Here is an 11,917-nt window from a genome sequence, read left to right as displayed (position 1 = left end):
TACCTATTCATTATAGGATATGAAAAGTGTCGGCTGTAACGGATACAGTCTATTTCAGTCGACTGATCGGGTTGGCAGTCTGATGAATTTCCTTATTTAGAACACGTCAAATGTCTCTTTTCGTAGCAAGTTATATATGGCTACACGGGTAAAACGAGCTCACAAAGAATTGCATTAGAGAAAGAGAGAGAGAGCGGTTTTTTTAATCAGTTCATTATAAAGTCCGTTCACATGTTGGACGTTTCGGGATGAACAAGACACTACTACTTTCACATCTACCTAAGAAAACACGTTGAATCAATGCGATTTGCAGTGGTATTTAACGCGCTTTTTGAAGATGTTTGTTCCAGTGTGGGGAGACTTTCCCCTAGGCGTCTTCATGATGAATAGGCAGAGAAGGAAGTAATAATATCCTTGAGATTTCTCGCAAAGCATTCATAAAGGCGAAATTAAATGAGAATTCCTATTTAAGAAGATCAGTTCACATTTATGTCTTAGCATACTGATATAAATTGTGTATGCTTTTATAAAAAAAACTTGGATGATATACATTTAGAATATTTGATCATAAGAGTATATAGGGAATTTTAGTAATCATTTCGCACATGCTTTCTATGAGAATCTTTTATCAAAAGCCCTTCATATCATAACAAAGAAGATTTTGTTGAAAATCGGTGAGTCTGCTTAATGGAAACATCAGTGTCGTCTTGGAATCTGGACAGACGACATAATTATTTGCAATTTTTGTCTGGTCCAAATCTTAAGACGATATGCTGTCCCGTTCCACCAAATTTTGACAATGATCTCTAACTTGTCTATTGTGATCTGACGGGTATTTTTAGTACATTGTGAATGTTGCAGAAAGCGTCTGCAAAGTGTATGCTTAAATACGCTAATAATGTGAAACAGCTTTAGAAATACTTGATATTATGTGATTATTATGCAAAATACAAATGTAAAATTCCATGAATACAAAAGAATTTGATTGTACAAGTATTCCCTAAATGTTCGCGTATTTGTGACTAGAGGTTATATTGTGATTAATATAAGAATAAACATGAAAATATAATATTGACAAATAATTTTATTTATAAATACATTATTTCAAAAAGTGACATTTGATGCAATAAAACTGTAAACAGATAGTGAATATATCGGAACCCAAAGGGAAATAATTCCCTTCAGTTTTTCATTTAAAAACAGACATTTAAATTATGGCTCCTATAAAAAGGGATTATCGATTTAGTTAAATCGTTTAGAAACAAGCTGGAAAGTTTTGCTCCGCGACACCCGACGGATTTAAGAACAAGGTAAATGTATTGAAAATGCCCGTCAAATGGCAATGAATAGCTAAGAGGAACAGCAATACGACCTAAGTTAAGTTTGTTAAGAAACGAAACTTTTGTTCTGATTCATCAATTTTCGACCAAGGCTTCTTTGGTCATTGTCATGAAGGGCATTTGACGATTTTGACAGTACACTTTCTGTGTTTTTAAATTGGTCGTGCGTCGAAGAGCGAAGACTCTAATAATCATATTGTCGAACGGTGTGTTCACATAGTGGACCGTGTGGAGATGAAATTCACGCCGCTAAAATACGCAAATTTAACAGTGTGAATACAATCCACACCGTTGACACCTATACGGTAATGACGGTGTGAGTGTGTGAATGTGATCCACGTTTTTAGTGCGGGTTTTGACAGTGTTTCACACAGTGCACTATGTGTAACTGTGATTCAAACTGTTAAACGCTTAAAAAAAAAAATAACAGTGTCACAAGGATTTCACACAGAGTTCCACACTGTGTGCACTATGGTATTTTTTTTATTTTTAGTTGCACCCTACATCCAATTTTAAAATATGAACTTAATACGTCACATTCTCTATCTTGTGTCGCTTTGTAGAATCGGATGCAAGAAAGCCTAAAGCTCTTTGATTCCATCTGCAACAACAAATGGTTCACTGATACCTCCATCATTCTCTTCCTAAACAAGAAAGACCTGTTTGAAGAGAAGATCCAGAAGTCACCATTGACCATCTGCTTTCCAGAATATGAAGGTAAGAATTACCTAGGTTACCTAGTAATACCAAGGGTGCCCATGGATGCCTAGTGTACCTTGTAATACCAAGGGTGCCCAGGGATACCTAGGGTACCTTGTAATACCAAGGGTGCCCAGGGATACCTAGGGTACCTAGTAATACCAAGGGTGCCCAGGGATACCTAGGGTACCTAGCAATACCAAGGGTGCCCATGGATAACTAGGATGCCCAGGGGTACGTAGGATGCATATATAGGGATACCCATGGAATATTCCAAAAAGCAGGCATACTACGCATCTGTACTTAGTTTTCCCTTTCAAGGTGACTGGCTCACGTCCAAGAACAGGGCTTTTCTGCAGCTTCAAAACTGTGTACACTTGGGACAGTGACAAGTTAATTGGCTAGACCTTTCCTTGTCTTATTATTCTTTAATGAATAATAATGAAAAAAAAATTCCATATCTCTATGTTTTTTGCCCTGGATATAAACCTTTTTTTCTTCGTCCTCTGGTATGACCCTTCATGACCCTTTGTGCTTGGATCATAGTTATTAGGGCCAGATCATGAAAGTTGCCAGCACTAACAAATATCCATTCTCTGATAGTTGACATATCAACAGGCAGAGACTAGTGCTTCTTGACCAATCAGCAGCAAGGGTTCGACTGAACTTATTAGAGCAGACTGTTTAGCCAGTGCCGATAATTTTCTTGAAACGGGTCCCGGTCACATGTAGCACATAGGAATAAAGTCATTCTGATCAGTGTATGACCATGTACCTTGATCAAAGAAAAATTGCACGTCATGCCTCAAGGGTTCAGTAAAGAAATCACAACCAATGGAATTTTCACTTCTACATCGCATTTTTAGTAACCAAGATGATCTCTGGAAGCTTGCAGCATCAATTTCTTGTGATTCTCATGGTGTTGACAAAGTGAATATCTACAAGTATCTATGTATACATGTATATTTCTGTGTAAATTCAGGGCTGTTTCACTAACATTTATTTGTTACTTATAGTCTCACTTAAATTCCAAGCTGAGTGCTGAATATAACACATCTTCTCAGAGGACGCGCACTGCTATGTATTTATCAGCCAGATCGTGGGTTTCCTCGTCTTGAGCGTCGGCACTAATCATGATTTTAAGCCATTATTATTATTATTATTATTATTATCACCATCATTATTATTATTATTATTTGTGCGTGTGGGTGTGTGTGTGTGTGAAACAACACCTAGTTATCAAAGATGTATGGTCAACTGTGGGTCTTGATATTAATATATATAACTAAGGTTGGCTTTTAGAAAGCAATGGTAATTATTTTTATTGAGACCGCACAATGCCCTTCGTCAATCCAATTGATACATTCTGATTGATACATTCTAAATCTTTATTACAGGTGCTAATGAGTATCTACCTGCTGCTGGATACATACAGTTACAATTTGAAGCACTGAACAAAAGCGCCAACAAGGAAATCTATACACATATGACATGTGCAACGGACACCAACAATATTCAATTTGTGTTTGACGCGGTCACTGACACAATAATAGCCAACAATCTACGAGGGTGCGGCTTGTATTGAGACTAGTAGGTAGAATTTCGATGGTTTTGCTCTTTTTCATGGCAACCAAACAAGTTTCTTCTTTTGTTTTTCTCTCGTACAAACACAAGTGGAGATAATAAATGTTTGTTTGTTCGTGCGCACGCTCGGGAGAATGTTGTGTACGCGCTGTGTGCGATGTGGATCACGTGACACTGGAGCTGGAGATGAATGACGCCATGTTGGTTACCTTCATGTGATCAAACCACTCTCACTTTTTTGTGATTTCTAACCCGTGGGATGAAGCGATCATGTAGTGCGTTCTCTCTAACCATGTGGATTTTGTGCGGAATTGAAACCATCACGACTTTCCTGCTGGATCACCATGCCCTGTCCAAAGTTACGATTGGATATCATCAGTCACGTGATTATATATGCTGTGCTGATTGGATAACGGTGTCATTCGTCTGCATCATTTTAGCCAATGATGTCTATTCCGAATATTTGGGTGCTTGTGAAATGCTAAGCGCGCGAGCGCGCGCGTGTGTGTATGTGTGTGTGAGAGAGAGAGAGGTGAAAAAGAGGGTGGTAACGAAGAGTAAGAATAAAATATTGGGAAACTTTTCTAAGATTATTTCTATGGTATTCGTGTCGACCATTATCATGTATTTGATCTCACGGACAGAAAAAAAGTGTGTATATATTTTGCTACGACTTATAACGTTTACGCCTTCTACGGAGATCACTCAGTCATTGAAATACAACGCAACCACGTGACGTTTAGCTGATCTTGTTTACCCACAATTCATTGAGATATGGATATCACTACCATATAAGGAGAAAATCGATGACCTGATTAATACCAACATTATTAGTTGCTTCTTTTCATAATTATATCAAAGTCGTGTCCCCTGACAACATTTAGATCGTGAAAGAGGATGACTTGAAAATCTGATCATTTCGCTTTTTACTACTACTACTACTATGGACGCAGAAGGACCTAAATATAGGACTATTTCGTGAGAAAAAAACGAACTACATTTATTTGTTGAGTGGTTGGGTAATATATAAGTGTTGGTGTTGTTATTATTGTAAAACACACATTGTGTTTCGAGAAGTAAGCTATTTCGTAAGGTGCATTTGCAATGGGACTTGTGATATCCAAGCGTCTGATTCTCTGTAATTACTTCTGTTTCGCCGATATTTTAATTACCTAATTACTTATTTTAAAAACTGTAGTTAGTCGCATCGAATTCTCTTCCTTTTCTTTGGTTTAATCCACCCTTCCTGTACTTCTGTACTATATCATTATCGACATAGTGGATATGTTCTTTTTTACCAAATCAATCTTTATTGTGGCTGTTGTATTTTGTTAATTTTATATGAATTGCACATTCCGATTGCAAAAAAAATCGTCATCATTATTGATCGAACTTTCTTGATCTTAAGTGATTACTTTCACAAGAATGTTATAAAGTGGTAAATACTTAATTAATCGTGTGTAATTAAATTGATTTATGGTTCCATTAAAAAAGTATCATAAAAGAAAAATCTCCCGCAGGAACAACTTACGATTCTTTATCCGTTTTATTCCAGTTAGGAGAGGATTGTGTGATCTGCTGTTTTCGACATTATGCAATTATATTATGTAGTCATCATTCCAATATTCCCATAAGCCTTAATAGTTAACAATGGAGAATTCGAAAACATTTTTGTTTGGCAGTTAGTGCAGACTTGTAAAAAATAGTTTCTTTTTATTTCGTAACGCCAATATTCCACGTTGAATGGTACACTCTAAAAACACTGAGTAAAATTTTACCCAATATTGGGTAAAAAGGGAACATACATGTTTGCTGGGTATTTTTTTAAACCCCATATTGCGCTAAATGCATTTTTAAGGGTAAATATCAACGCAGCATTGCGTAAAATTTACAAAGTATTTGGTATCTTTTTTCCCAACCAACATTCATGTTTCCATTTTTACCCAATATTGGGTAAACCTTTTTTTAGAGTGTATCAACTTGGCCTGCTGGAAAGAAAACGATATCACACAGTGTGTTTACATGGAGACTGTATCACACACAGGATACCTCTTAGGTGCAAGTGTTCACAATCCGTTCACAAAGTCATGATTTGTTTAAAGGGGAAGTTCACCCTGATGAAAAGTTTGGTGTAAAAATAGCAGAAAAAATAATAAAATATATTAATGAAGGTTTGAAGAAAATCCGTTAAAGATTTAAGAAAGTTATAAGTTAAGTTTTGGATATATGACGTCATGAACGAGCAGCTGCTCCGTATGATATGTAATATAAAATGAATGAATTTCATTCTTTTTTTAATGGTTCCTGATTACATCTGAGAAAATGACATTTCATTGATTTTTTTACCATTCGCTATGAATGCTGCTCGCATATGACATCACAAATCAAATGGTTAAAATTGTAATAACTTTTTTTAATTCTTTGATGGATTTTTCTCAAACCTTTGGTAATGTTTTTTTTATTATTATAATTCTGCTATTTTGTCAGGGTGAACTACCCCTTTAACACAAGGATATTTTAATTCAACAGTGTGAAGAAGATTTCATAATGTGTTCTACACTGTGAATACACTGATGGACACATTGTGTTCTAAAGCCGAGTTCCTTGTTCTTTACCCAGAATACAACATTCTGATCATGTAATCTCATAATGTTGTACCCACTGATAGATTTATATCATATTTGTAAGCTTGAAACTTTACAACGCTCATACCATAAATATGTTGTTTAAAGGGATGGTCCTTTAAAGGGAGCTGAAAATATTTATATCTTAATGAATAGAGTAAAGTTCACAGAGCAAAATTATGGACATTTTATCAAAATCGGATAACAAATTACAAAGTTATTGAATTTTAAAGTTTATCAATATTTTGTGAAAACAGTTATATGCACATCATCATGAATATTCTTTGGGTAGGCTGATGATGTCACATCCCCACTTTCCTTTTTTCTTATGTTATTACATGAAATCATAATTGTTTCAAATAAATAAATAACTAATGCACTTAATCAGTTGTCAACCCAATTGTTTTAGTTCTTGGTAGAAAAAATTTGAATAAACATATTTTTATGATAAAATACAAAAGAACAAGTGGGGATAAGACATCATCAGCCCACCTAATAATTATTCATAAAGACATAACTAATAACTGTTTCACCGGAATAATGCAAATCTTTAAACTTCAATAACTTCGTTATTTGTTATCCGATTTGGATCAAATTTTCAGCATTTTGCTTGGTGAATTTTACTCCATTTATTGAGATATAAATATCTCCAGCCTGGACCATCCCTTTAAAAACAAGGTGATGACAGATCGCCCAAATACATGTACTAGCACTTTCCAGCAGTTTGAAATGGTCCCAATAACTCACACCAAACCTCACAATATTTTGTCCATTACTTCATGAACTGATTTCAAAATATCCCATCGTTCACGAGAGGATACTATTTTCAAGTTATTATTGATGAAACCAGAAGAACATACCACCCAGTATTCCTCGAAAAACACTCAGCCTTAAACAAAAACAAAAAGGCTGCATTTGCATGGTATTTAAAATCCCCATACGTTAATGACCCTCTTTCAAGCCATATTGGGAGAACTATTATTGTATCAGGAAGATTCACATTGAAAATGATTTTTTTTTTGTCAATTTCGGTTGAAGACTACTTACGTACGTTTCATACCTGAGTAGTCCTGATGTAGGTTTCGTCATTATCATTAAAACTGATTTCCAGCCCCCATAACAAACATTCTTGAAAACTAGAGAGTTAAAAAGTTAAATTTCGACTTTGCGGATATTGGTATATTTTATAAGATGCTATGAAATGTATGTTATAATGGTGACTGCTAAGTCCTTCTCTTCTGCAGAATAATTCATTTTGATTTGATAAAAGATTTTATTATCAGTTCTTTGATGGGAATGGCAACTTCAGTCATGATTGCATCATGAAGTATAATGCTTGTTGCCGTTTTGATGATTTGAATTTCAATAGTGAACTTGAAAGAATAAAATAATAAAAATAAATTCTATTTTGATTCATTAAGACATAAAACGAAAATTGAAGATTTTCATCGGTGCAACGAAAGAGATTTTATTTTGTTCTGGCCGAATTTATTCGGCTTAAATGTTTTATTCAAATGGGTATACACGCCCATGTTAACAGACAATCTTATCATATTGATATAAAACTATTACAGGGTATTGAAGTATTATTTTCGATAATGTTCAATTCAAAACAGCATTTCAAGAGAGTTGATTTATTTTTTTCTAAAAGAAAATACGCTTGTGCATAGGCTCCATTACTCTATTAAATATGTTTTAGCCGTAAAGATTATTCATTGGAAAGTTTTAGACCAGTGGCTTGTGGCATTCTATTCCAGTGATTTCAAACCGTGCATATGGATTTTTTTTTTCAGATGAAATAATTGATATTGAAATAAAAAATGGTTAAATTTGCCGACAATTTTGTCATTTATTCTAAGACCAGGGAAGCGTTTCATCAAGATTTTTGTCCGACAACTTGTCAGATCTGACATCTTTCCTTGATTTTGATTGGCTGTGAGGCACTGTTACTGTGGTAACTGTCGGATAAAACAGGACTTGTCGGATAAAACGTCCGACAAGTCCTTTCATGAAACGCTCCCCAGAAGCAATATATTCATAATTATGTAAATCAAAGGCAAGCGATTATTAAGCGCACTTTTTGGACAAAGTGTGGATAGTATTCGTCACTGTATCTCTTACAATTCGTGAAAACACGTGGCAACATGAGATGACCCTCTTTGTATCCATCTTGAGTAAATACAGGTGAAGGCTCAGCCATAAACATGGTCGTTGAAGGAAAGTCATTATGTAAACGTATTTCCACTTTATTATAGGCCTGTAATGATGGTACACATTTGGGGCATTTTGATGACTGCAGAATTATAAGTTTGTATTTTATGAAGTTAAAGAATATGATTTATTTAAATGCTCATTGCAGCTGTTCAGTAATTTGCTGCATTAGACTTGATGATGTCTACTTCTATGAGTAATTACAGATTTTACAACGAATATATTAAAGAATATACGACTTGTATAATATCTAATACTCAGTATTGGAAGGAATGAATAGTATTGAATCCAAAGTATTTGCCATTTTAAATGTGCTCCTGGTAATAAATTGAGTTTCATATAATTATGTCGGTTTTTATTTAATGAAGCATTCATCGAATTTAAACTATTTCTTTTAATTATCAACACTTATGTTAGTGCAACGGGTGAAGAAAAAAAAATCTGTCTCGTACATATCATTTTATTCAATGTTTTAAATCAGACAGTTTGTAACGCAATAGCCTTATCTGGGACTACATTTTTGTTTGTTCTATGAAAAAGGGAAAACAATGTCCGTCCCTTTGAACAAAAGGTGCAAGTGCGTCTGGGGAAGAGACTATTTATACACATAATATATTCTCAGATGAGACCCTACGTTGTGTGATGATTACGTAACCATGGTAACAGCGACAAACATCCGTTCAGGATTCACTCATTTCCTATTTACGTGGTCGATTGATCGTTTAATTAATTAGTCTTATTTTTCATCAAAGACATACATAGATTTTGACTAATTTGGTCTATCCCTTTAAGGAGATATCACTGATTGCGATGTTCTCTCTTTACTAGTTATTAAAATACCTAGATACCAATCGGTAGTCATGGAAACACATTTGAGCATAATTATTACATGTTGTTTGACTTGTCCTTACCAATTGTTTTTTGTACAGAAGATGATAAACAGCAAATTAATAAACGTACGTCACTGTACGATTATCACAATCAACACGTTTCCTCTTTTGATTTGTTTACATCATGTGACTTTGTCCCAAACTTGAGCTTACTCACTAATTCCCACGACATAATACAGGTTCATACGCCACCTTATAACTCGGCGTTAGTAAGTCGAGTGAACTTGTAAGAAAGTCGGGAGTACAACTTAGCTGTATGAACGACTTAAGATTTTATTTTTAAATGCTATGACACTAGAGGACACGTGTAGGGGATGGATATAAATTGTAAATGAAAATGTTGAAACTTCCTTATATTACTTTATCCCCTTTACTCCCCTTATATATCTTCCCCACGTACGAAAAATATACAGGTACACATGACTTTGCATTTTGATAAAACTTATTACACAAGTTTTCATTACTCATAATAACTATTAACTGCTATTTTTATATTTTGGAAAGTGTGATGTACTGACTAGTTGAAGAATGTTATCTGAAAGTAATTTGTGCTCTTAAAGACCCAGACAGGACATAAAAGTGAAATTGACAAATCATATACCAGTCGAAACCTAATAAACTAATTAACGCAGAAATGCAAGCTACGTGCATATTCACTACTTACAGGCTGAATGTTTTGGTTATAGGGGAATTAAACCTTTGGAACAAGTGGGCTTGTGTGAAAAGAGAAAAATCAAAGAATGAGGTAAAAAAGTTTTAGAAAAATCGAATAAATAATGAGAAAGCTATGAGCATTTAAATATTGCGATCACTAATGCTATGGAGATACTCCCATTGGCAATGCGACAAAGATGTGTGATGTCAGATGTAAACAACTTTCCCTGGACTATAAAATGCCCCCCCCCCACATTTTTTTTTTGCTCTTTCTTATGGTGATACAAACTCTTTATTTATAATGTATTCTTTAAAAATCTGTATTACATTAGAAAGGATACATGAATACAAACACTAATAGATGTGATAAAATAGGCAGTTTGAGTGAAATATATAGAAAAGTAATGGGAAAGTTGTTCACATGTGACATCACACATCTTTGTCGCATTGCCAAATAGAGGATCTATACATTTATTTATAATAATCTAAACTTCAAATGTCCATAACTCTCTTATTATCTATTCAATTTTCCTCAAACTTTTGTTGATCTGTTTCTTTGATTTTTCTGTTTTCACACAAGCTATCTTGTTTCAAAGGTTTAATTTTCCTTTAAGAATAAGTCCAATTATATCAGGCTTCGAAAATAAGCTTTGTGCACGTGCCTTCACACCGGACTCGAAACCATGATGTCACGTTGTGTTAGAAGTGTTGTGATATAGGTTAGTAGACACACAAACAAAACCTGTGTGATTTTTCCACTTTTCAGATTACGTATTTTCATTCCTTCCCTTCTATCACAAAGAGATGTCATAAATGTCTTTCATGTAAGCTTGAATTGATAACATCTAAAGCTTTTGAATAGTTTTTACATATTTTATTTTATGCTTATTTGGCGCAGCTTTCCAATTCGATATAGGCCCAATAAGAGCCAAACAAAGAAATCACAAAGAATCCAGTGAAGAGTTGCAGGTTCCCAACAATTCAATTTTTTATGCAAATTGAAAAAAAATATCGAATTCAGAATCTGAAAAGCAGAAAAATTTACATGGTACAAACCAATGGAATCACAACACTTCTAACACAACATGACGTCAAGGTCTCGAGGCCCTTGAAAGCACGTACAAGAAAGCCTATTTTCTAAGCCCGATAATTGGAGTTATTCTTCAGCAAAATACTTGGCTGGTAATTAAGCGGTGAAAACGCATTAAGCTTGCATTTCTATGTTAAGTATTTTACAAGCTTTCGATTAGTATATGATTTGTCAATTTCCCTTTTGGGTCAGGTCTGGGTCTCGTCTCGGTAACTAAAATCATTCCATAACATCAAACTTTCATAATGATTAGGCCTCTGAGTTTCCTTTTGGCTAAACACCGCAGACTATTAACTTGTTTCATACATTTACTACAAATTTCCATATAGTGAGATAATTCGCTTTTGCTTTTTGTTTGGTTTTAATTTTCTCTTTATTTGTTTACATCCCATTCAAGTACGCTACATCATAAGTTACATCTACTTGTAGATCTAATTGCCATTCAAAATTCGAAATCTTCATGGGTCTTTAAGTTCCACTACAGTAATACAATTTGATGATGAAACTAATTCATGTTCTTAGATTCTAGCATTTAAACTTTATGCTTCTATAAACATGATGATAAAATGATGGAAAGACCATCCGACCTTGATAGCAATGCAAGAGACAACTTTCCCTCAGATGATTCCATTCTAGCGAGTAATAAGCATTTGATAACAGAAAGAAAGGCATAAACTTGCAGCGGATGAGCTGTCAGGGCTGGTGAATTGCTCATAACATCCGCCATTTTGTTCGGTCATGTGATGATATTTTGAAAGGCTTGTCGCCGCCATTACGGTGCATATCAAATCAATTAATCCTGAAATAGAGTGATTTTTGTGACGT

The 11,917-nt window shown here is 34.6% G+C and overlaps 1 protein-coding gene across 2 annotated transcripts in view; it reads left to right on the top strand.

Moving 5' to 3' along the window:
* The window catches only part of LOC129276942 (guanine nucleotide-binding protein G(o) subunit alpha-like), a 54,973-nt gene extending 45,530 nt beyond the window's left edge, over positions 1 to 9,443 (top strand). For both annotated transcript variants that reach the window (XM_064095260.1, XM_064095261.1), the window contains 2 exons: positions 1,904 to 2,057; positions 3,437 to 9,443. In XM_064095260.1, coding sequence (XP_063951330.1) covers positions 1,904 to 2,057; positions 3,437 to 3,624 — 342 coding nt within the window. In that variant the 3' untranslated portion in view covers positions 3,625 to 9,443. The remainder of the gene's footprint in view (positions 1 to 1,903; positions 2,058 to 3,436) is intronic.
* The last annotated feature ends 2,474 nt before the right edge of the window (positions 9,444 to 11,917 follow it).

The sequence above is a fragment of the Lytechinus pictus genome, chromosome 2 (assembly GCF_037042905.1).
Source record: "Lytechinus pictus isolate F3 Inbred chromosome 2, Lp3.0, whole genome shotgun sequence".
NCBI lineage: Eukaryota > Metazoa > Echinodermata > Echinoidea > Temnopleuroida > Toxopneustidae > Lytechinus > Lytechinus pictus.
This window is presented reverse-complemented; position numbering and strand designations above follow the sequence as displayed.